Source organism: Canis aureus, chromosome 2 (genome assembly GCF_053574225.1).
Source record: "Canis aureus isolate CA01 chromosome 2, VMU_Caureus_v.1.0, whole genome shotgun sequence".
Lineage (NCBI taxonomy): Eukaryota > Metazoa > Chordata > Mammalia > Carnivora > Canidae > Canis > Canis aureus.
The window spans coordinates 18,555,236-18,582,585 of NC_135612.1; the positions used below are offsets into that span (position 1 = coordinate 18,555,236).

General features: G+C 35.9%; 1 protein-coding gene across 1 annotated transcript in view; it reads right to left on the reverse strand.

The window, feature by feature from the left end:
• The window catches only part of ADGRV1 (adhesion G protein-coupled receptor V1), a 521,868-nt gene that overhangs the window by 349,530 nt on the left and 144,988 nt on the right, over window positions 1-27,350 (reverse strand). The window contains exons 50-60 of the mRNA XM_077865031.1: window positions 26,784-26,906; window positions 20,637-20,859; window positions 20,110-20,314; window positions 15,126-15,272; window positions 12,197-12,452; window positions 10,268-10,470; window positions 8,911-9,087; window positions 8,236-8,418; window positions 5,814-5,993; window positions 1,961-2,125; window positions 1,286-1,403 (exon numbers count right to left, since the gene is read on the reverse strand). Of these exons, the coding sequence (XP_077721157.1) occupies window positions 1,286-1,403; window positions 1,961-2,125; window positions 5,814-5,993; window positions 8,236-8,418; window positions 8,911-9,087; window positions 10,268-10,470; window positions 12,197-12,452; window positions 15,126-15,272; window positions 20,110-20,314; window positions 20,637-20,859; window positions 26,784-26,906 (1,980 nt within the window). The remainder of the gene's footprint in view (window positions 1-1,285; window positions 1,404-1,960; window positions 2,126-5,813; window positions 5,994-8,235; window positions 8,419-8,910; window positions 9,088-10,267; window positions 10,471-12,196; window positions 12,453-15,125; window positions 15,273-20,109; window positions 20,315-20,636; window positions 20,860-26,783; window positions 26,907-27,350) is intronic.

Consider the following 27,350-nt stretch of genomic DNA (forward strand, 5'->3'; position numbering starts at 1 on the left):
GTACTCATATTATAATTTAGCAGTAACTTGAAGAAAATCATTTCCAGAAGCTCGTATTAGGGTTTCATGAAACAAAGGACTGAATTACCATACTCTCACTTTCTTTGGCAGTGGATTAATAAAACCAACAGTGGTCTTTCATGTCCAAGTATGTCACAGTTCGAAATACATTAGTAATTTTTTATATCGATATATAATTCACCCTGAACCACGGGTATATTCTTATGCTAGTTAGTCTATGTCATCAATCTTGATATTTAATGTGGTGTTGACAACTTAGCTAACTTAAGATGTATGGAAGAAGATTCTCTCACAAGTTTGCTAGAAAGTTCTCTAGATGAAAATGCAAAAAGAATAACTACCATACAGTGATTTTTTCTCTACAATTCCGACAATCTTTTGGCCATGGCATTCTGCTTTTTTGGCCACACACCCTCACGTAGAATGGAGTTCTTAATGGCAAAAAAGGGGCGTGTAACAGTCATTAAGCTTTCATAGCAAAGTTGTTGGGCATTTTTTTATGGGTATTATTGTTTGTACCACTATGAAACCACTTTAGAACCATTAATCCTTTTTATCCAGACCTAAGAAACAAATTTTCATATAGACCATAGGCAAATGAGAATTACAACACCCGTTTCTAAAATGTCAAAATACTGAAGTAATCACTTTCAGATGAAAATAGGAATAGTAGGCTGAAAATAGGCACAATATGCTAGGTTTTAAAATAATATTTTATTATAAAAGTAATATGTGATCATTATATGTTTGTGTAGAAAATATAGGTAATCAAAACCCACTATTTCAAGTAAATAATTCCAAACACATTTAAAACGTGCATACGACAAAAATGGGATAACTCTGAACATGTTATGAAGTCTACTGTCGACTAATTGTTTTTAAGTTTTAACATAATTAAGGCTTTTTATACTATATCCTTTTGAATACTTACATGGTATCCTGTCATATTTAACAGGTCTCTGATTGATGGACAATTTAGGAAGCTTCCATATTTTATTTTATAAACAGTACTATAATAAACATCTTTTAAAAAAATCACACAGCTAAGTATTATAAAATTTTTGACATACGACTTTACCAATATCAGGTATTAGATTTTAGTTTTAAAATTTCTTTGGCTGTAATATATGTACAAAATGACATCTTTATGTTATAGCAAATATTTTAGGAATTTATAAAACCTAACTTTCTAACTATTGATTATTTGGTTATATTTTTTCTGAGTATCTACTTTTTAAGTTCCAAAAATATGAATTTCTCTTACCTTTTATTGGAGATATTTCTACTTCATCAAATGATATCAACTGAATGGTGAAACGCCTGTCCTCCTCCAACATGGTATCATGAAGTGTGTGCAATACAATGGTCTTCTGAGACTCTGTCTATATCAAATGAGAGGAATAATAAGTTTTCTAGATTGTGCCAAACTTTCTCATTAGTGGAATAATCCTTATGTTCATAAGCATTTTTAAAGTGTGTCTTTTTTGTACCTTAGAATTACAAGCTGCCTCTGGAGCAAATTACTATATAAAAATTAACTCTGACCATAAATCTCATTTAAGTTTTTAATAGGAAAAAATTAGCATAACCTCTACATTGTCTGAAAATTGACCAGGCCCAGTGATAAAATATATGCAAGGGTTACAGAATGGGTGGAAATGGGGACACCCAGATGTCCAGCTTGGTTGACTGGTTTTGTACTCAGTCAGGACAGGAAATGTTGAGAGAGGAAGTTTTGATGGTGGGATGGAGGCAGTGTCTGAATTAAATCTGATTTCAGACATGTAGGGGTATGTGTGTCATTGTCCTACAAAATGCATATGATTTCAAAAAAATTCCAGCTGTAGTAAATACCATCATATGAACTCATAAGCAATATTATGGAATAAAACAAACATAAGTTCAAGTAAACCTACAGGAATCCTGATGCTGACTGTACCTCATCAAAAAGAAGTGTCCCATTCAAAGGCCTGAGATCATCTTTAGCTGACTCATCTATGGTCCACTGAAGTCGAACAGCTCCTTTTCCTCCTGGGGATCGGACAACTGTCAATGTCAGATATGAATCTGGGTCATCAGACAAAAGAGATTCATCAACCATTACCTAAAAGAAAGAAAATCCAGTTAGGTGAAAAAAAAAAAAAAAAGAGCAGGAAAAACAATCTTATTTCTATTGACAATGACTGCAACTTTTCAATTTAGAACTCTATTCATGGCATCTTATAATCATGTGGCAGAAAAAAACAATGTTTCACCAAACCCCATTTCCTTCTTTGTACTAGGTGGTCTGCTACTGGCATTTCCTGGGATCTCCTGCAATTAGGTGGAACATGTGACTGAACTCTGGCCAACAGAGCATGTGGGAAATTAAGTATGCTCCTCCTAACAGTCTGGCCATCAGCTTTCCACAGAACATTCCACATTCCTTTTTCCTCATTTGCTGAGTGACTAGAGAGGACTCCCAGGACCTAAAGAAGACAGAACCACAAAAGGAAAGAGTCCAGTGCCTAAGATGCCAGTTGGAGAGGAGATGTCCATAAGACCTCCAACAGAAACACAAATGTAGGACTCTTGCATGAAGAAGAAATAACTCTTACTATGTTAAGGAAGTAGGATTTAGGGATTCTTTGTTAATGGCAGTCAGGCTCCCCACATAATACAGACCAAATGTGCCCTCCTAATTATCTACAGCCGGCCAATTTAGTAAACCCAAATTTGAAAGAGGTTTTTTTTAACCTGCCATAAAGAGAGAAGGAAACTCAGTATGTTGATTTACCTGTACCATTTATTTTTTACACAAGATCCTTACTAAGAGATTTAGTGCAACTGAATTGCATACACTGACTCTGTAAAACAAAGTCCAAACTGAGCCTATAATATCCACCTGTTATGTAAATATAAAAATATAACATAATCTTTTCCACTTTTAAGACAGACACTGAAATGCCTAATACAAAGTTGTTGTTGTTGTTTTTTTCCTGAGATTTTGTACTGGTACCCAGAGCAGAGATTTACAGCCAACTAATATTTATCAAGCTTCCATTTTATGTCAATTCTGGCATACATTTTATTTTATTTAAGCCTCACAGAAACTCGAAGAAATCTAAGGGCTAGATATATGCACATAGTTGGAGAAGAGGAACCTCCTCTTGTGGTTCAGATGCTCTGACTCCACATCCATTGCTATTCATACCACTTCTCAGAGAAGAGAAATATCAAATAAGAAGCAAACAAAGTGAGAAAAAAGAAATCCACTATAAACTTCTAATTCATATGTAAGTCCTTTTTGTTTCCATAGATATTCCATAGATAATGACATTTGAGTTGAGGTTTCACAAACAGATTTCTTGAGCCTCTGTTATGGTCAGTGCTTTGGTATACTTACCATATTGCCCTTGGGAGCAGCTTATTCATTTTGACAGATTTCTACCAACAATCTTTCCTCACTATTCTTAAGTTCTAAATCTAATGTTTCATTAAATAATGCTAATAAAATGTTCACTGTATACATAATACTGTGTATCTTAGATACATGGTAAAAGATAAATTCTGTATTAGAAGGGCCTTTGGCAGTAAGAAACAATATAAAAGAAGGAGCCACAAAGTGCTGAGCAACAAGCTGCTCCTGATATTATAATGAAAAAAACAGTAACTGGCCCCCTACTGAGTGTACATCCCAGTTGCAAGTGCTTTATGTATGTTAACTCGTTTACTCGTCACTTATAAGAAATAACACAGGGATTGAGTAACCTCACTCTTACTTCTGGATCACAAGACAAATTGGAAATTTGAAGTTATCACAATAAGATATCAATTTCCAGACCAAATGTGCACCAAAGTTGATGACAGTAGTTAAGATAAAATGAAGAAACAAAAATTATTTATGAGTAGCAATATAACTCTTCATTTTCCCTGACAGTGAGATAAGCTTCTAAACATACAGTCTAACACCTAAGAGTCCAGAAGCATGATCAAATTAAAAGTGGAAACATTATTTTAAGGTTTTCCCATTGAAGATTTGACTGAAACCCTAAACATTTTATCTAACCTCAGAAGCTAACAGAGACAAGTTATAAAAGTTAAATTACATATTTATATGGATTAAAATATTTCTTTTCACATATGCAAAGAAAAAAGCATTGTTGAGATACAACAAAATATTAATGATATCCATATCTCAAGTTAATAATAATATGGATACTTTTTACTTTTTTTTTTTTAGGATTTTATTTATTCATGAGAGACACACATAGAGAGAGGTAGAGACACAGGCAGAGAGAGAAGCAGGCTCCATGCAGGAACCCCAACATGGGACTTGATTCTGGGACTCCAGAATCACACCCTGGGCTGAAGGCAGGTGCTAAACCACTGAGCCACCCAAGGATCCCCTTACTCTCTTCTTTATGCTAATAGTTTTATGTTTCCCAGACTTTCATTTTGCTGAACAAACATTCACAGCCACTCTCTTGTGAATTTACCACTCCTTACAAACACTTCTGCTTATTCCTTCCCCAAAAGGGTCTCACTAAACTGTAGCAGAAGTGTGTCCTGTCCCTCTTATGGTCTCATTCTCTTACGAAATTGAAATTTCAATAATCAAATCATTAGGCAATTATTACAGTTTATTTAAATTTTGAAGCATCTGGGAAGCCCAGCCCTAACAGGCAAGCTTATAGGTTTAGCCTTGTATCCATAGAACAGTAAAGATAATTAGCATTAGAGCAAACTGTTTATTATTTTAAAATGACCTATGATGAATTACTGATTATCTATAAATGATCAAATAAAGAGACTGGTGACCTATAGAGCCAGAAAATTTGTATATGTCAGAATTACCTACATGTATTTATGATTATTGCATCCTGGAATTTCCTTTGAAAGATAAAGTCTTAAAAATTATAACATAAAGTCATCATGATAATTATGGTATAGTTTTAAAAATTCATTTTATTTTTAAGATGTAGAGGTCATTTAGTACTAGCCACCAAATCTGGCTGCATAAATGATTGGTTAAGCTTTTTTTCTCTCTCTGCAGTTAAACTGATAAAAATAATTGCCTTCCCTCTTGCAAGTCTTGGAAGGAGATAGCCCTGGGAAGTAAGAGGGAAGAAAGAAGAGACAAACACTTAAGCTAGGGTGACTGTGGTGTTTGTTCAATATAAGTCAAAAGAGAGTATCAGAAGGGTGGGCAAAATAAATCCCTGCCCCCCCCCCCTCAGCTAAATGTATCCTAGGGTGTAACACTTAGATCTATTTTAGAATCTTGGCTTGTGACCAGAATGGGGGATTGGCAGCAAGACAGACTGAGAACAGAACGTATGGACAAAAAGTGGATCTAGTCTATGCTACCCAATAAATAAGAATTTATGGGCAGCCCAGGTGGCTCAGTGGTTTAGCGCCGCCTTCAGTCCAGGGCGTGATCCTGGAGACTCAGGATGGTGTCCCATGTTGGGCTCCCTGCATGGAGCCTGCTTCTCCCTCTGCCTGTGTCTCTGTCTCTTTCTCTCTGTGTGTCTTTCATGAATAAATAAGTAAAATCTTTAAAAATAAACAAACAAATAAATAATAAGAATTTGTTCCTCCTCATAAATGCTGATGTAAGAGTACTCATCACTGTCAAACAAACATACATGAAAAGATTGGCCCTTAATTCAATAGCCAACTCTAAGTACTCTTGAGCAGAGAATCATTAAGTGAGCAGTAACAGTTTTTTTAAAAAATAAATCTTTCTTCTAAAAATTACAAAAATTAGTCTAGAAGAAGGCATCCTCTCCCTGATACATGTAACTTACAGTCTTTTCTTCAAATCCAAATACTCCAAATGGAGAATCATTTTGTGGAATAACAACAGTTAGCACAACATCATCACCAAGCCTGCCACCTCCAGCTACCCTGATTAAGGAAATATTGAATGTCTCCATGAGTTCAAGTTCAGCATCATCAATTATGGTAATTTCGATCATTGCAGTAACCTACAAAAGAAAGAAGAAAGAAAAGAGGGAGGGAGAGAAAGAAGAAGGGAGGGAGGGAAAGAGGGAAGGACAGAGAGTAAGAAGCAAGGAGGATATAATGTAATAGCAATTTTTGATCATATATAAACTTTTAGTTGACAGAAAAGTATTTTTTGTCTAATTATGTTCATAATACTATTTTAAAAATATATAGATTACAGAGATTTTCAAAGTCAGAAATTTACAGTCTATTATTTTCAAGATAAAGGAAATTATATATGTAATAAAATATAGCATTATTTATGTATACAAAAAGCATGAAGCCTGATTCTTGAACAAAAATATTTAAAATGCCACACAGGGTGTAACAACCATTGCATAAGCATAAATCACAGAAATTACCATTGTCTTTGGCAGTTAGAATAAATCCCTTTGGTTTCAAACATCACTCTTATAATGGTAGGAAGAAAACCCAAATCTGCTGTACTTACATATTTATGATCAGGATGTCATTCATCTGTCTGGGTCCATGTTAAACATTTTTATAACTTACAAATAAGTAAAACTTGGCCCACCTTGTGATTTCACTATTGGTCATAAAAACATTCCAGTTGTGGGGCACCTGGATGGCTTAGGTGGTTGAGCCGCTGGCTCTTGGTTTCAGTTCAGGTCATGATCTCAATATCCTGGGATCAAGCCCCACATCAGGCTCCCTGCTCAGTGAGGAGTCTGCTTGTCTCCCTCTCCATCTGCCCCTCCCCTGCTCCTGCCCTTCCCCTTTCCCCATTCTCTCTATTAAATAAATATGTCTTTTAAAAAAATATTCCAGTTGTATCTCCACATGTAAAATCTTTCCTATATCTCAGAGGGAAAGTCCAGTATTTTGACACAGACATTTACCAGAAAATGAAGTTTTTCTACCTAAATCTACCTAAATCCTTTAATAAAAGAGCAAAGCAAGAAAACTGGATTTACACTCACAGGCAGAAACTTAAGCAAAACCAAATGTTAAATGGAAGCTTAATAAAATGTCTGCACTTTGGGATGCCTGGGTGGCTCAGTGGCTGGACATCTGGCATGATCCCGGGGTCCTGGGATTGAGTCCTGCATTGGGCTCCCCTCGGGAAGTCTGCTTCTCCTCTGCCTATGTCTCTGCCTCTCTCTGTGTGTTTCTCACGAATGAATAAATAAATAAATCTTAAAAAATAAAATAAAATGTCTGCACCTCAAATCTATACTGTAAAATACTGAGTACCCACCCTAGAGAATGTTCACTTTAAGAATGATGATGATCTTCAGGCACTGTTAAATAATGGGATTTCAACCTTATATACAAAATAAAACGTTGGTAATAAGTAAAGGTGGAAGGCTATTTTGATGAAAAATCAATGTCTTTCTACTTTTAGTGTAAAAAATCTGCATTTCCCCCCACCTTTTAGTAGGAAATGTTTCAAAGTTCTAAATTTGTTAAAAATTCATAATCTCAAATATTAACAACATAGACCATTATGTGTAGGAAAGTCTAGATCTGTATGGTTACTTTTCAGCAGCAACTAATAAGTTGATGCATACTGTACAAATTTGTCTTGGCAAAATCAGACTTTGTGTAGGTGGATATTGCCATTTGAGGCTATTAACATTTGCAAGGTTATTCACATGCTTTTACCATTTATTGATTTAAAATTTTATGAAAACATTTATACTTACATATTACAAAATGCCCACTTTGCAAGACTTATAACCCTTAGAGAATGCTTTGGCCCAAATCTAAAATACTGTTTTTCAATTTTTCCAGTTTTAATTAGTTTTTCTATCATTTTAAAAAGTCTTGTTTTTAATTATAACAAAAAGTTTTAGATATTAAAAGTAATAAATGTGCACACTTTTAGTGCAAACCATAAGTAAATAAATACCTATACTGATAAGCATTAAGAAATAAATAAAATAAATTAACCTAAATAGGAATAGTGAAATTCATCAGGCACTTTTTAAAATACATTCTTAGGCACTTCTAAGTCATTTATTATTCCCCTTTAACTTCTGCTTAAAATAGAATCAGGTGGGGAAGTTCAGAAAAGGGTGGGATTCTTGCCTGTTTATGTTCTTTTCCTATGTCCCTTAACAAATTAAACATGTTAACTAATAATAATTCTGTTTGGCTTGATATACAAAGTATAATACACTATGCACATTCACTCAGTGAATATCTATAAAATGTTTGAAGTACAACCAAAAATTGTTAATATGTTCGTGATTAGCATACTTGTTTATCTGCAAATTCAAGAATCCCATGAGATGGCTTAAAGTCTTCCAGGCCAGCAGTGTCCAATGTTGCCTTCCAATAAACATTTACTGCCCCAAAGCTTCCAGCCAGCCGGACTACAGGAATCTGAAGAACATTCAGGGGCGGAGGCACTTCATAGGCAGAAATAACTCCACCAACATCCTTTAAGTAAAGAAAATAAGTTAAAATACAAGACAAAATTAACTTCGTATGTGTCATCACTTTCTAAATGAATTATTCTTCTATTTTACCCTTCAAAGTACAAATCAATCATCAGATATAAACATACATAATAAATTTCAGAATTCCCACATTTTTTAAAAGTTTTTCAATTTATTTATTCATTTAAGTAATCTCTACACCCAGTGTTGGGCTTGACCTCACGATCTAGAAATCAAGAGTTGCACACTCTTCCAACTGAGTCAGACAGTTGCCTCTAGGACTCTTACATTTAAGTGTAATGAAAATAATCTTGCTTAATCGTTTGTTCTAACACAAAGAGAACTAAGAATTAGTCTATAAGATAAATTTTAAGACAGATATTTATAAATATCTACAAGGAAAGCCAATTATTTTGCAGAAAATATATGACATTGGTCAAGTCAGCATGTAGAAGCTTCTGTATTACTATAAATATATTGAAATTTATCTCACTCTGGTAACATGAAAGTTAAAAATTCCTCTGGGATCATCATTTTCTTCAATCATTATTTCAACTATTTCTATCCCAGGCCTCCGCACACTTGGCTGTCCTGCAGAGAAGTCAGAATTCACCAGGTACACATCAGTGATGTTGACAATAAATCCTTCCTCCAACTCGGGAGCATCATCCTGGGGTGGGGGTTGAGGGGTGAACAGGAGAGAGATTATGTTCTATTTTTAAAAATACACTGAATTTGCCTTGGAAACCTGATATTTTTCAGTGAGAAATAAATGGCTGCCTACAGGAATGAAAAGCTCTTTCACACAAACAAAAAAGATTCCTTTTCATATTTTAACACATTCCCACTGACAACTTCAGAATCTTAGGGGATATTCAAGGTTACTGGTCAGTTTTTAATTGAAGCCTAATACTTAATAGCAAGTAAAATAATTTTTAAAAATCCGTCACACAATTCTGACCATATTCTATCAATATGTTTTTTGTGTATAATACACACCCCCAAATATAGGAAAAATGGTAAATGCTACATACATCTTAAAAGTGAAAGCTTTAGACTTGTAAATCTAGACATTATTCCTATATTTTAATTAACTTATTAAACACTGTTACTTTGTTTTGGAATAGGTAATAAAAAATTTCAAAAGACAAAAATAATACATAATGAACAAGGCAGGAAACTTATGTTTTGTCCCATCCTACATGTCTTTCCCAGAATGTCCTTTCCAGAGGGTACTACTATCTATTATCACTAATAACACTATTAGTAACACTGATGTTACTATGCTGCAACTTTATCTTTGTCTAATAATATAGGACGTATTTATTTTAATATTATTATATATAGTATTGTAATATATACAATATTTAGTTATAATATTATAAATAACAGTATTTACTACTGTCAGTTTCTTGTGAATCATTACAGATATATACACCTTTCTCCTTACATACATGAAAGAGCACTAATACCAGATCTAAAATCTCTGAAGAATATTCTTGATTTGAGTAATTGTATCATGACATGAAAATACTGCCCTATCAAACCAACAATAAAAATAATCTGATTAATTTGGGCATTTCATTCATTTGCTCAATACTTTAACAAAACCAACCAACAAAATAGTGGATCCAATCAGATATGCAATTAAATCCTGATTCAATGCTTCAGAGGTCATTCAAACAATATTCCAGTTACAATACTCACAATTTTACATTTGAGAGCAACCTTTTCAAAGATTTTTATCTTTAAGAGCATCACACTTTTCTTTCTTTTTTTTTTAATCACATTTTTATCTCTAACAGCATTTTCCTTTATCTTACATCAGATTCACTGCAGCCTAAACTTACCGGCAAAATGGCAACTTTGACATAAGTTTCTTTTACGTTTTCTTTCATTATTATTGTTGTTTCTTGTAGCACATAATCTTCATTCTCAGTAGCTTGATTATTGACTTGCAATAAGAAATTGGGTTTAGCTATCAAATGAATGGCAATGTCCCCAAGCAGTCCTTTATTTCGAACAATTGGTAACTGAAGAATGGTGACATTCTCTGAGAAAGACAAGTAAACAAGTTTTTCTCTGTGTATTCGATACCACTCCAAGCACTTAAGGTGGAATGTTCTATACTACCCTAATGTATTCTCCCAAGGAGCATTCTGCGCTTTATCCTCCTTGCTCTAAAGTTGTGCTGACAATTGCTACACATTATATCCCAGTTGTGAATCCTAATTTTGGGTTCTCTAACGCACTCTCCTATGTTGCATATAACATGAGCTTTAATGAAAACGGCTGAAAGTCTTAGGAAAGTATATATGTGCAGATTGACAGTTAATTACAAATGCTAAGAAGATTCTTCAAAAATGAAAAACTATGGGGCCCCTGGGTGGCTCAGGTGGTTAAGCCTCCAACTCTTGATTTCGGCTCAGGTCATGATTGCAGGGTCAGGGAATCAAGCCCTGCATCTGCACTTAGCACGGGGTCTCTGCTCTCTGCCTCTTTCTCTCAAATAAATAAAGTTCTTTAAAAAAAAAAAAAAAGAAAATGAAAAATTAAACACACAAACTCATTTAATAATCTTTAGAAGAAAAATAATTTTGTTCTTATAATGAGGGGTCTATCACAAGAATCAAAGTATTTCATGGCATGAATTTTTTAACTTAATTTTTTTCATTTTTTAAAATTTTACTTGCCATATAAATGGGCCAAAAAATGCTTGTCAATCTTTCCCACTGGTCAATCGTTCTAATAAACTAAAATTGTGTTTTTGTTTCCAGAACACACAGCACAATTTGTGGCACTTATTAGGTGCTTCAAAATGTTTCTTGAATGAATAAGTGAACATATTTTAAGTCTCCCACTTCTCTTCCCATATATACAGTCATATAAAGGCCCAGGTACATGATTATATGCCATTCTTTTCACATCAACTATTTAAATGAAAGGTCTTTGAAAGATATGCACATTTCTGTCTGAAAATTCTAGAGGCTTCACACTGCATACTAAAGATACACATATGTTCAAATATATTTGTTCAAATAAGTCAAATGGCCTTTATCTACAAAAATCTATTTATCCTACAGCTGCTCGAATAGTTATTTAGGAAAAGATTTCAGCACTAAGCTTAAGGGAAATAGGGACTGGTTACTTAGCACTTCACAAAAAATGTATCATTCTAATTACTGCTTTGGGTTTAACAATTAATACCCTGAGTTCCAAATACTTCTCGCTGTGTTGCTTATTGTCCCTATAACTGTTGAAAATCTACCTAGAGGTATCTGGATGTAGAAAGAGAACAGGGCAGCCCGGGTGGCTCAGCGGTTTAGCACCACCTTCGGCCCAGGACGTGACCCTGGGGTTCCGGGATTGAGTCCCATGTCGGGCTCCCTGCATGGAGCCTGCTTCTCCCTCTACCTGTGTCTCTGCCTCTTTATCTCTGTCTGTCATGAATAAATAAATAAAATCTTAACAAAAAAAAGAGAAGAGATAAGTAAAGAATGAAGAGAAAGTAAAATAAAAACCTATCACCTTTACTGTAATGATTAAACTATTAATGTCTCTATTACGATAGCAAGGTCTCAAAAGAGTAAAGATGTTTCTTATAGCACTATTGCTGAGTGATTATATGATCATAAAATTTAATAAACAGATAAAAAGTAAAAAGGATTGAATATGATCTGTTAAATATATATATATGAAGGGATTTATATTCCTAGTAAACATTACAATGAAATTACCCAGTAAAACTTACTAGACCCTGAAAAATATTTAACACTTACCTTTAGGCTCTGCTACTCTAACGAAGAGAAATTCAGTATGCCAACCCACCAAGCCATAAGGTGAGTCATTGGGCAAAGTCGTTATCACAGATTTGTTTCTTTTCTGATCAATGGTAGCACCTTTTGATGGGTCCTCAACTCCTTCTGTGGTAATTCGAATGAGTGTTATGCTCACAATCTCTGATAACTCTGGAACATCATCAGCAAGAATAGTCAGCGTGATTGTAGACAGTGCCTGACCTTCAGAAAATGAGATCTAAAATTTTAAAGAAAGAAGATTTTATTTATTTTGTAATTATCACCGTGCATTTTCAAAAGATTAAGTTTTCTTTCAATACTGACCACAACTTATATAACAAGAGGGATTTAAGTGACACAATATGATTCTACAAATCACTCAAATGTTTTTCATATTAAAAATGGAAGATTGTAGGAAAAAGAAAAAAAGTAAACCATTATGGAAACTCAATCTGATAAAACATGCAGCTGAACTGTCACATCCTGAAGGCTGCATTCTATTAAAATATAGGGTACACGGTCTCTCTGGGAGTCTAAGTCCCAGATACCGTATTTTTAAAAAATCTGTAGAAATAAAAAAAGTTGACATACTAAGTTTAAACATTTTTCCCTACAAAAATTTTGCCAGGTTTGCTATTTCCTTTGATTAAACTCTGAATAGATGTGTAATTTAACAATGAATCAACCAAAATAGAGGTAGAGAAAGATTAAAAGAGATACAAATCAAAGCATCTCTCTCCTCCTGCTGTGCCTCTATTGTCTATAGTCAAATCCAAATTTTCTAAAAGGCATCTGAAATCCTTTCTGATAGGGCTTCTGTATGCTCTTTGAATATTATTTCCCAGCTCTCTCCATTTGCTCTATTCTCTAGCAACACGACTACATACTGCAATCATTCAAACTAGCATTCCAGGCCCATTTTGTTGTTCATCTCTCCACCTTAAGAAGGTAGTTGATATAAACTCAAGAGCTTTATTAATAAAATCGGGGTCAGAAAATTACTACTCTTTGGCCAAATCCATTTTTTTTTCATCAAGTTTTACCAGAATACAGACAAGTTCATTCAATTACATACTGTTCAACACTTTATTGTGCTAGAAAACTAAAGTTGGGTATCTAGGAAAGAGACTATAATAGCACACAAGTCTAAAATATTCACTATCTGGCCCTCTATATCAATGGTTTACTGAATCTTGAATAAAACAATTAATTCTTCCAAATATAGTCTACATTTAATATACTATTCTCCATTTAAATAGAAATCATTTTAGTCATGTTTATATAAGAAAGATTATTTGTGAAAATACAATTCAGAACATACAGAACCTGATAAATACAACTTATATAGTTGTATAAATAGATCTGATAATTTGTGTAAAGTAAATATTCAATGCAATAAAATTTGCGATAACATTTTTAAGACACTGAAGCTCTAATCTCCTTTCAAACGATACAGAAACCTAGAAATGGTGGGTCATAACATTCACTTGTCGTTTTGTGAGATAATTTCATGAGAGATCTTTTAAAGGAACTCTTCAAAGAAGTATTTGGGGAAAATACAGGGATAAATCTATGAAACCTGAGATGAGTCTAGAAGACCACCCATCTTCCAATTAGGAACTAAAGGTTCTTTAAACTCTCTCTTTCCATTTGCTTCTCTGACCCAATTCTGATTCCATTCTTCAACCAGTGCCCCAATTTTATACTATTTTCCAAGAGTAGATAAAGTGATCCTCTGCCCAAATCCCTTCTTGGGACTGATGCACCCATCCCCCAGCTAGTGGGAATAACAGCTTTTACATTTCTCAGTGGGAGCTGCCTTCAGCTGTAGCAAACTTTCACTCAAGGTTATGCCCCACTCAATGTGGTGTGAGGTCTAGGATGGCTAAAACAGGGATGCAAAATCTCAGCCTCCTTGCTCTAACTGGAAACAACTCCAAAGGACCAGCTCAGCTCCAGAACTTCCTCAGAGACTCAACCTCAGGTACAACTACCCAGGGATCAACATTCCCCTCTGCACATCCCTACCTTCCTTGTTTCCTTATAGTTGTGTCTCCCCAGGAATTCACCCACAATCACAGAGTCTGTCTACAGGAAACTCAACTTACATCATTCAGCAATTCTAATCTACTTTTTCATACATATGTCTACCTTACATAGATTTGTTCCCTACTGGGACACCTGGGTGGCTCAGTGGTTGAGCGTCTTTGCCTTTGGCTCAGGTTGTGATCCCAGGGCTGGGGTCCAGGGATCGAGTCCCACATCGGGCTCTCTGCTTCTTTTATTTTTTTAATTTTTTAAAATTTTTAAAAATTTATTTATGATAGTCACACAGAGAGAGAGAGGCAGAGACATAGGCAGAGGGAGAAGCAGGCTCCATGCACTGGGAGCCCGACGTGGGATTCGATCCCAGGTCACCAGGATCACGCCCTGGGCCAAAGGCAGGTGCCAAACCGCTGCGCCACCCAGGGATCCCAGGCTCTCTGCTTCTTCCTCTGCCTATGTCTCTGCCTTTCTCTGGGTCTCTCATGAATAAGTAAATAAAAACTTAAAAAAAATTGTGCCCTATTTACTGCTTCCATTTTACCCAAATCTTGAAACCATATTTCCATCTCCAGTTTGATTGGTTTTATCTTTCTGAAACTGTAACACATCCATAATTTGGCCAACAAAAGGGATGATTTTTTTTACAGACAATTTTGGAATTACAGAAAAAAAGAACAATAATCACAACATTAAAACTAACATTAAAGCTAACATTAAATTGTATCCCTCTCTACAGTGATTAATAGGTTCCAGTGTTGACATGGTTAAACTCAAACACTTCATCCTTGAAGTAGGGTTTGGTCCCATGCATCAATAGTAATCATAATTTAAAAGTGACTCTCCTACAATTTTGTAAATTACATACCACTCCTGAAGTAGGAAATATATCACTAATACTTCCATCAGCTTCCCACGCTACGGTTACACGACCATACGTTCCTTTTAAGCGCTCAACATTCAAGGTTATGAGGCTATCTTGCTCCATTTCTTCTACTTGCTTATATAATGAATTCTGGAAAACACACAGGAAGTCACAAGGGATTAGATGAAATTACCTAGGTAGGTTTTTATTTCATGCTATTGTGTGTGTGCAAACTTCACAGTACTAAGCAACATGATACATTAAAACAACATGATACAAGTGAAAAATATAGTTTTATAAAACACAGCAATATATGATGACCATGTTTTAATTTGAAATACACTTTTCAATAACTAAAAGTAAATTAAAATGTTAATCATTATAGGGTTATTTTTACTTTGTCTTCTTGTTGCTCTTATTTTCAAATTTCTTCAATGAACATAATATTTTCACATTCCAAAAGCATACCTTTTGGAAAGCATCATACATAGCATCTAGAGTTCATAGAAATGAAAGGACATAGTCAGGAAATAAGGAAAGTCTTCTTCCCCTGTATAACTTCTGGCAACCCCTCTAGGTCTTGATTTCTACTTTAAAATAAGCTTTTGGTCTACATAGTCTCTAAAATCCCAGTCAAATGTAAAGACATCATGAGAATCAGGGCACTCTTTCTGATCATTTACAAATGCCTCTTACCCTTAAGTTCATATCCTCTCAAATGTTCTGCAGGCTTTGCGGTTTCCATTGATGGTGTTTCATCTTTAGCCCCTGGTCTTTACAACTATTTTTCCTGCCAGAAATATCCCCTGGCCCTTTTTTCACTTAGACTCTGCAGTCTCTTTCTTCTGTTCCAGACTGATTTCTACCTCCCTGTGACTGGAACTCCTTCTCTAACATCTACAGCTTGCCAGCTGCTGAATGAGCTTTTGCTCAAAATTAATGCTCCTTCTTACAATACCCCTAGTTTATCCATAGCTCCTTCTTACAATACCCCTAGTTTATCCATAAGCAATAAAGGAAGAATGTGGAGTATAAAGATTTTCAAAAATCTTTCCAGTAATAGTTTTAATTTTCTTGTCTTTTTACAATGGTAATCTGAAAAGAAATTCCTCCATGAATTTCTTAAAGCTTCTGAAAGCTTCTACATGGAATGCAAATAGTCTATCGGATGGATATCAGATGGCAGGCAGTGTTTTACACTGTATTTTAACATATTGTTACAAATATTACATGGCTATAAAATCTTGCTCAAAGTATTCAAAGTTCCTACAGAAAATATCTTGATTTAAAAACATGCATATAGGGGTACCTGGCTGGCTCAATCAGTAGAGCAGGTGACTCAATTTGGGGGTTGTAAATTCAAGTCCCACATTGGGTTTAGAGATTACTTAAAAACAAAAATCTTTAAAGAAATAAAATATTCATATAATTTGTTCACAAAAAATATATGCATTTTCAAACAGAAGTATCTCTGGCAATGCCCTTTGTTGATAAGGGTTAGAAAAATAAGGATTTAATACAGCCAAAAATTATCAAGAAACTCTCTTTATCTACTAAATCTTAACTTAGAACAGGCTGTCCAGACACAAGAGGCCTGTACTGAGAAATTCTACTGAACGGACTAAAAGAACCCAGGATTAAACCACAGTGCTTTAATGTCTCTAGAATAATCTTAGAACAACTTCCAAAAGGAGAAATCTATCATAGAAATGTGCTCCCCAGCTGCAGCAGGGCTCCAAGGTGAGAAGATGAGACCATGTAGTAGGGCATGTTGATTCTTGCTCCAGGCTCCCCAGCTCTGCCCTATGTATTTGTGTGACCCTGAGAAAGCCATGTGAGCATTCTCTCCTCTCCCCTGCATAACGATGGGTTCTTACTAAGCATCTCCTATGTGCCAGGCACTTTTCTGGAATAAAGTTATGAATAAAGCAGTAACTCAGTCATCTCTCACAGCCTTGAATTCTAGTAAAAGAAACTGACAATAGACAAAAAAAAAAAAAAAAAAAAAGCCCACTATCAGTTTCATTAAGAACAAGGCAGGAGAAAATAGATACAGAATGATGGTGGGGAGTTACAATTTTTAATCCAGGAGGCCCTTCTGGTAAGGTGTCATTTCAGCAGAGACTGGCAAAAAATGAGGAAACAAGTCATGTGAGGACCTGGTGGAGACAGAGATAATTTTCCTTTTTCCTAACCTTCCCCACAACAGCTCATGCCTTAGAGCTGCACTGTCCTACACAGGAGCCACTGGCCACATGTGGCTGTTGAGCACCTAAAATGTGACTGGTCTATAACTGTAAAATGCAGACTGGAGGTTGAAGACGGTATAAAGAAAAAGGATATAAATTATTCCATCAATCATTTTATGTTGGTTAATATGTTGAGTTATGTAAAATAAAACATTAACAAGAGTTTCACCTGTTTCTATTCTTTTTATGTGGCTAAAAAACTTAAAGATATGTATATGGCTCACAATATAATACTGGGCAGAGCTGCCTCAGAGGAAGCTGACCTGCCTTTACCTCCAGAGAGGGGCTAGACTGGGTAACAGGGTGATCTTACCACCCCTGCAAACAATTGACTCAGGGCCTTAGCACATTCAAAACTCATCTCATCCCTCAAATCTGCTCTTTCTACAGGTATCCTTATGTCACTGAAAGGCAAATGTCTGCTTCCTGTAGCTCTGTGGTTTTTTTGCTGAATTACTGCACTAGTTTCCTGTCTATTTCTGTCCTTGCCCACTTATAATCGAGTCTCAATTCTATGGCCAGAGTGGTTCTTTTAAAATGAGCCAGATGAAGTTGCTCTTCCACTCCAACCCTTTCCCTCGGGGGCTAACTTCATTACAGTATGCAGGAGCTTGTGCAGGAGTTGAGTTCACATAGTAGTCTCCCTATCCTTCCAAGGCCTGCTCTAACATTGGCCCTCACCCGGTGTCTAGGAAGTTGGGTTTAGGAGGATTCCCACTATTCCTGGGACTCATACTGGCTCCCTATGCTTGAACTGTACACACAATGGGGTTTATATTGAACACCTACTTTCTCTCTGGGAGTCTGGAATTTTGGCACGTGTCAGGCTGAGGGTGCCTGCATGATTAGTCCCCAGTTAAGCCCCAGGCACTGAGTCTCTAATGAGCTTGGATGGCAACACATCTCACATGCTGTCACAATTCAACTCAGTGCTGGGAGAATTAAATGTGTCCTGTATAACTTCCCTGAGAGAGAGCTCTTGGAAACTTGCCCCTCATTTCCTCCACACTTTGTCCCATAAGTCTTTTCCCTTGATGATTTTTGCTTTGTATCCTCTTCTTTGTAATAGATAAATCCTAGTATGAGTATGACTAAACCTTGAATCCTTTGAGTCCTCCTAGCAAGTCACCAAACCCGTGGTTACTACTGGGGAAGCCCATAACAGGGCCCTGGCCCTTCACCTCTTGGGCCTCATCTCTCCCTCAAACTCGGATTTCAGCCACAGTGGCTTCCTTGATTCACCAAATGGAGGCCTCACTTCAGGGCCTTTCATCTTGTTCATGGCTCCCCTGCCTTGAATGTTCTTCACCTCTCTCCCCCAGGCCTTTGTTCTAATATCACTTCTTCAGCGCCTCCCTCCCTGACAGCCTATGTTTTATTTCTCTGCACACAACCTCAGTCCCCTCTAAAACACTGTCCATCTGGCCTCCCCGCCTAACGTTCCTCCAGGGCACTTACTGCCATCAGATATAGTAGAGATGTCTCACATGTCTTTGTCTACTGTATGTCTCCCTTTGCCTCCTCTACAATTTGGGACAGTGAGGGTAGAGATTTTTTACCATTTTATTTTTTGATAGCATCTGAAACAGTATCTGATACATAGGAAGAGTTTGCTAAGTAATGGCTACATGAATGAATAAATTAATGAACAGATGGAGTGGCTTATTGGTTCTGGCCAGGGAGACATAAGAAGAGTTCTCTAGAGGCATCTGGGAAATCCCTTCCTTATCCTAAGTGCCACATTTGTCTCTTTCCCCAGCTGGACATGAATAAGAAAGCAGTAGCCCTAACAATAACATCAGCTTTCAACCAATGAAGAATCAGCTTTATGTTGGCAAAATGGAGAGAGAGAATCTGAGTCATGGTGACACAGTAGAGTACCAACCCAACCCTGAAGCCCATCTTCTCTGTGGACATGTTTCTGGTGTTTAAGCCACTTTAAGTTGGGTTTTCCTTGGAGAATATTTCAGAGAAAGATGAATGATTGCTGCAGCTATAACTCTACTTAAGAAATCAAGATAGAGTTGGCAAATAGGGCTAAATGATACAATATAAATGGATGACATTTTGCTTATGGGTAAAGGAATATGAAGTCTGAGCATGGAAGCTAACTTGGTAAGATCTGCATAGTTCTCTTTCCTCAGGAAAAAGCACCTTCATGTGCATCATACATGTATAGTTATAAACATCTCCCTCCCTCCCTCTTTCTCTCTCTCTCTAATACACAAAGGTCAGTAGCTGAGGTATGTGAGAAAACACAGTATACAGTCTATTTTTAATCTGCTTCATAATCACCCTCTAGAGTTAAGGCTAATAGTGGAGCTGAATCCTAGAACTAGGGCCAACTGGTAACATTTCAAAGTCAATCTTGTAAGAGGGAGCAGTATAATAAAAAAAATTAGGGCAAGTAGACTCAGAGGTTTCAATGTGTAGGACTATAAATTATAAGATATCAGTAAAGTTCACTGTAAAATGCAGAGTGAATGGGGGGTGAACGGCTCAGTCACTTAAGTGTCTGACTCTTGATTTCAGCTCAGCTCATGATCTGAAGGTTGAGAGATCAAGCCCCACATTGGGCTCCGTGCTTGGTGCAAAGTCTTCTTGAGATTCCCTCTCTTACTCCCTCTCTCTTTGCTCTTTCCCCACTCTTATGCTCTCCCTCTAAATAAATAAATAAACAAACAAACAAATAAATAAATATAATAAATCATTTTGATTTCTAAGTGTGGGATCTTTACCTGAGCAAATCCAACGATTCCATAGGCATCATCATTAGACAAAATCGTTATTTTTACATAACCATTAATACCAATCTCTGCTCCTCCTTTGGGATTTTTAAGCTGAACTCTAAAGGATTCTTCTTCTTCTGGAACTGTATCATCAAGGATGTTTACTGCTATTATAGCTTCTCTGTTACCAGGTTCAAATATCAGTTCACCTGAACTAGCATAAGAAGTATATCAAATAAGTCGGCTGCAACAAATCTCAGGCATATACATACACATACCCATAAAACTCTCAGAACACTGATATTACACATTTGGAAAAATCATATTTCATAAATAAACTTATAATACAAAATGTTCATAATACTGATTAACTTGATAAAATAGATATAAGAAATACGGTATATAACCAAATTTCTAGATTATAAATTACTCTTATATTTTGTATATTTCCAGTCATTAAATAAACACTCAGAAATTAAGTGTCATATAAAACTATGGTGAGCATAAAGAGATTCTATATAAAATGTTGAACCTACCCTGGAATAAAGTCAGACTGGCTCGAGATGTAGGCCAGCTCATATATGCATGAGTGGATGGCTCCCACTAGAGCAATTAAATTCTTGCTTGAATTAAGGGACTTTACTGTAACAGAAGTTGCATCACGAGCAGAAGGGGCTTCCAGAATGAAAGAGAATCGATTCAGCTCTGAATTCCAGCAGTAAAGAGCAGACATAGCTTGGCCAATAAGAAGGATGTGGACTGTGGGAAGGACAGAAAAGACAATTATAGTAAAACATGTATGTCACTGTGCACACTTCCCATCGCAGTACCAAAACAGAATTTTTCCATACTCAAAGTTCCATTTTGATTTTTGATTTCACTGATATGACCTGATTTCTGAAAATCAAAATATTACTTGAAATAACTGAATGTGTAAATAGTAATTTTTATAATGCTATGGAGTGACTAAACCAGCCTAACAGTAAACCCATAATTCACTTACTAAATAAGAAACCACTGGATAGTCAAGCCCAAGTGGATTGTGGACTCTTTATATTCATCTCAGTACTTATTTGTTGGATAGCATAGTAGGATATTTTTAAAAGTGAAAGACATGCATAATCCCATAACTAAATATTTCATTTTTATATTTTCCTTTCCAGCCACCATCCATATGAATTCATGATGAACATAATTATAAACAGACTACAAAAATTCTTAATTAAAAAGCTTAATCCTATATTTATATGGCATTTCTTTTTTATTTTTTTAAAAGATTTTATTTATTCATGAGAGACGCACAGAGAGAGGCAGAGACATAGGCAGAGGGAGAAGCAGGCTACCTCCCTGTGGGGAACCTGAGGCAGGACTCGATCCCTGGGACCATAACCTGAACCAAAGGCAGATGCTCAAACACTGAGCCACCCAGGTGCCCTATATGGCATTTCTTAAGTGTTGCTACAAAGCATTCAAACTTATGATTTTAATGCATAATCTATAGAGTTTATCTTTAAAATATACTTAATTTCTCTACATTATTATTTTTTTATTTTCCAATATTAATTAGAGACAGTTATTAATTCTTTTCACTTGACAAATTTTTTTAAGTAGGCTCCACATCCAGCATGAAGTCCAAATGCAGGGCTTGAACTCACAACCCTGAGAAATCAAGACCTCAGCTGAGGGCAAGAATTGAACGCTTAACCAACTGAGCCACACAGATGCCTCTTCACCTTATAAATTCTTAAAGGTGATAATTAGGTCAAAGGATATGAACAGATTTATGATCTCGGAGTACATGCTATCAATGCTTTTTGAAATGTTACTTGTTTTGAAATGAAAAAAGAGCTATTAATGATTCAATCCAATGGAAAATATTAGCAAATATGGAGGGGAAAGGGGCTTAGTACATTGTATAGGAGGGGAAATTCAGAGTCAGGGAGCTTACTACATTGTATACGCCACTAAGCAATCTTCAGACTTAAAACTAGGGAAAATGGGAAGAAACCATCTAGAAACACGCACAAATTCCAGAACCTGAAGAAACACATCAGAACATAAAAGATACCAACTAAGATGGGTTTGGTTATTAAAACAGCACACAGAACTAGAAGCCACAAACATTTTAGTCTATAAGATTACAATGGAAGATCCATATCCCTACTCTCAAGTATCAAGAATTACTCATTATGTTTATTTACGGTAATTATTTAAGTACTATTGCAGGTTAGTAAATGTTGCATAAAAGGTAAAAAACAAGAAAAATGTTAATAATAAACATGCTTTTTAAAAATGACCATATATGTTTCATAAAGCTCTATAAACTAGAGATATTCAGTAAAGAGCAAATTCCTCAGCTGGATCTCACATCTTCCAAGTTTAAATGATTCTATAGTTTCAATAAATCATCAATTAATCAATCTATAGGCTCAACTAAAATCACAAAGTGTTCTGAGCATTACTGATTATGTATCCTAATCCTTGGAGATATAACTTATTCACTTCCTCCCAATCTGGTAAGTATGGGAAGGCCCCAAATAGATAAATAGACATTCAGAGTAGGAAATGTAGGGGGCTCAAATCTGCATTTTCATATGCAGAGAGTGTTTTCTCAGAAAATAGCCATTTGTACTGCTCCAGATCATAGAACTGGGCCAAAAGTTTATAAGGATAAAAACCCCAAGTCTCTACCCTGGGGAGCAGAATTTTAACTGGTATTAATTATAGAATTCCCTTCCAGTTAGCAAAACTATACACAAACAAAAGTATCCCAAAGGAAGGCAAATGGCTGAGATAACTTAAGGAGTCAATGTACAGAGAGAGTCCAGGACCAAGGGCTAGAGTGAGCATTCCTACCACTTAGAGATCTGGGAAAAGAAGAAACCAGTAACACATAGAACAGTCAGAGAGTGCACATAGAGAGTCAGAGAGTCCATGGGAAGCAGTGTCCTCAGGAGAGTGGGACTCCAGTGCAAAGAGATGAGGGACATTTTGAGAGAAGTTTAAGAGTGTATCTGTTCTGGGGGATGCTGTGGAAGAATTTGGGGAGTTGGAGGAGTGGACGGTTGGGCCTCTAGTCTATAAATTAGGGCTCATGTCGTCCAGAGCACACCCAGACCATATGGGATGAGGTGCTTTCTCCCGAGGGAACCTGGGCTTCTTATGATGACTACACAGGGATGAAGAAAGTGATGAATTCATCCAAGGATTTCCACAGATGATGATTTTCAAAGGTAATAGTTTTGGTGAAGTGGAGAGTGCTGGGAAATGAAGGAGAGGGGGTGGGGTCAGTGTCTTTCTAGCAGTGTTAATTACATCTCTCTTCCTTATAGAAACTTTCTGGACATCCCTTAGACCTGGTCAAATTTTCTCCATTTTCTGGGACAAGAGCACTTTATCTTCTCATAGCAGTTATCTGTTTGTAGCTAGTAACTTATTTGTGTAATTACATATCATGTCTTCCTTCCCTACTGCATGTTAAAACTTCTTCAGAGAAGAGGCTATAAAAGATTTTGTTTACCCTTGTTTCTTCAGGGCCCACCAATATGCCTGGTACATAAATGGCACCTTAAAAAATCTATTAAATAATGAAGGAGGGAAGGAAGAAGGGAAAGACAAGTTTATATGTCCTTGCAGCCTTTGTCATATTCATTCTTCCTCTTCTCTTTAAAGAATTCAGTTACCACCCAATAATCTCTGTCAAGTCATTAAGCAGAATAAATATGTAATCCTCACAGTCATGGCTCCAATCTAATATTTGACATATTCAAAATAAGAAAGTCCTTGAATATTATTTAATGCATAATTTCAGCTTTCAGGGGATCTATAATAAGCCATCCTAAATAATTACTTATAATCTTTTCATACTTCTACAACCTCAAGTCACAGAAACAAAAGGAATAAAAAGACCTTACAATGGGTCCCTTAACAAGCCTCTGGCAGAATTTTTCAAAAATTCTTTTAGAAAGTGTGCCTATTCTCTTTCTTTAAAAATCTTTAAAGGGAATTCTATAACTTCAATTAGCAGCCCATTCAGGCAGCACTTGTCATCCTTAAAAACATTCATTAGGAAACTATTTTGAATTATAATAAGTGACTCAAGTAGATACAGTTAGTCCACTTGAAAACTTGATGTACAAGAAAAGCAAAAATAATAAAGCCACAAAATTAAAAGACAAGTAGACACAAACTAAACAAATACATGATGAAAGATACATCATTTATTTAGTAAATCAACTGCCGAGTGAATGATAAGAAAGTCACAGAGCTATATTTCACAGGATAGCATCACAGCTTTAAGGCCTGTCGATTAAAGAGGCTGACAATTAAAGAGAAGTTATTTACGGACAGGATGCTCAGAACAGAGACAGATACAGGACTCTGACAACAGAGTGAACCTGGAGTGGAGGCCAGATAATGTAACAGACCAGATACGAGGTGGCCAGGGTCTGGGACACCAGGCCAAGGAGGGGTAGGGCACATGGAAATAAAGCACAATGAAACAGATAATCCATAAAAAATGAAAAATAAATAAGATAAAATTCCTGGTCAGTAACTGAGGTGATTGAAGGAGACAGTGTCTAATGATTATCCTGCCTGACGCAGAAAATTGCAGCCAGGCACCTAGGAGAAAAAGGACAAGAACAGACTCCTATATTTGCACTAAATCCTCTGCTCTTCTCAATATCATTTACTTTGTAGATTTTAGCTTTTATGAGTTCAACTACCTGAATGCATCGATGACTCCAAAATCTAAACCTCTAACTGATTTCTTCAGTGCCACGTCTCTAACCACCTGCAGAGGCTTCTATATTGACTCTTGCAGTTGCAAACTATTGCATCCAGCATGTTCTATACACCAAAGCTAGGTGGAGTTATAAAACATCCCTTTGATCATTCCTTGCCTTTAAAATGCCTTCAAGGATTTCTCTACCCCAATAATGCTCAGAGTGTAGTCCCCAGACCCCTAGCGGTCACTGAGACACTTCAGGAGGGTCTGTGAAGTCAAAACTATTTTTGTAGTAATAGTAAGATGTTACTTGTCTATATTATTCTCATTCTTCCATGAGTGTATGTGAGATTTTCTAGAGTCCATACAATCAATAATATTGAAGTAGAATACAGACACAGACTTAAGAATCCGATGTTGTCTATTAAGCTAGACAGTAAAGAAATTTGCAAAAACAAGAAAGTAATGCCACCCTTCTTACAAAAGTTTTGTCTTGGAAAATACGTTTTTTTTTAAATAAACATGCTACTTTTGTTCACATATAATGCGCTCATTGCTATTATTCCCAATTGAACTAATAAGTATCTTTAAAATTTCTCGTCTTCAATTTTGAATACAATAAATATCAGTAAATAAAATCCATATGAAATCCTTAAATTTTTAAGAGGATTTTTAATTCTTAAATTTCCTACAGCAAAATACTTGGGAATCACTGAATTATCCAATACAGTCAAATACTGAGCCTGACATTCCAGACCTTCTTGTGTAGATGCTAGTGTGTTTCCAACCTTATCACCACTACAACCTGAGTCAAATACTCTGTCTCCACCACTCTTGTCTGCTCGTTGTGCCTGCAACATCATATATACTTCTACCTTTCTCTTTTGCTCACACCTTTCCCTCTACCCACAACATTTCCAACCAGCCTACCCAGGCCTAGCTCAAATTCCCCTCGGAGACCTCGTAGCCACTTCAATTCTACCATTCATAGAGCAAATGGGACGGGTATTCTATCTTGAATTATCTTAATATTTTTCTTGCTTCTCTAACCAGACATTAAACCTTTGAAGGCAAAAAATTCTTTATAACTTTAAACAATGACTTACATATAATGTCTAATCATAAGCTGTGCTGTTTCATTCATACAAAATTGCTATATCTCAATTTAAAAGTGGGTGTTTGATTCATCCAGACTCACGGCTAAGTTACTTGGTTTGGCTGCCAAGTTCCTCTGGGCATCTTAACAGGAGACACGCTGACTCACTGAGCACGCCCCCTGCTCTGTTCACACCTGCTCTGGGAGGCAGTCCCACAAGCACACTGTGCCAACTGCTGCTGCCTTCTGAGCCTTATTACTATGGGCCCACCCAAGTGATTCTTCACCAACTCTGAAATAATCCTACGGCCTCTGGACAACATTCACCCCTTGGTTTCTCACTAATAGACTTTGTTTTGGAAACCACTGTGAATAAAAATATTGATTATGTTTCTGATGTGTGGATGAAAGTACAGAAAACCAAGAAGGAATCAGACTGGAAGGATGAGAAAGTAAACACAGAGAGCAGAGTCCTTACAATCATTTTCTGACTTTTTAAAAATACTTCAATGCAGATACATGTTAACCTCTTATACTTTTATATTTAAAACATATACTATATGTAATGTCATGCTTCATTTTTCTCTAGGTAAAAGAAATGTATTATCTTACTTTTATCCTTCACTAATATTTTCTGCCATATTTCCGTTATTCTAATTCTTCTCAAGCACAATGCCTATTTTAAAATTTTGAGCTTCTAGTATTTCCAGAAATACTCCTGTTAAGATCTTGATTTTATATTCTCATTAAAATACCCAGTGCCTGGCAATGCGATACCATCTCTAATTCAATATGATTAAAATTATTCTAGCTTTCTACAGTGCATTTCAGATTAGTTAGCAGTTTAACCACCCTTACCAATTCCTGAAGCTGGTGTGAAGGAGTAGATTCTATTAACGGCAGTAAAATCCAGGGACTGAAAATATCTGAAAGATGACTGTCCTGTTTCCCAGACAAAAATATCAATAGAATTCTGATTTCCTACAATAATGGAATAAAAGTCAAATCTGAAGGCAAAAGTCATAGGGAAAAAAATGACAAAATTACACAATAATAATTATTAAAATATTAAATTTAATCTAAAAAACAAGTTTAGTAGGATATTCCTCCAAATTAATTTAGTTAAGCAAAAATACAACCTAGTAGGAAAATACTTCAGAAGTCTTTTCACATTTACCAGATGAAGGATATACATGGCTGGCCACTGATTAATCATGATCTGATATTAAAGAAAAAACAGTGACATGTTGTTTTTTAGGAATGTTGAAATTTTACCTATGAAAGTTTCACTAGGCAGAAGAAAGAGAATATTTTCAAATAGTCTTATCAAAAGTTGCTGAACACTAATTATTACTACTATAGATTACTCATGGGTTCCCAAGTACAGTCACATAAATTGTGACTATCAAATATTACTGTTGGCAC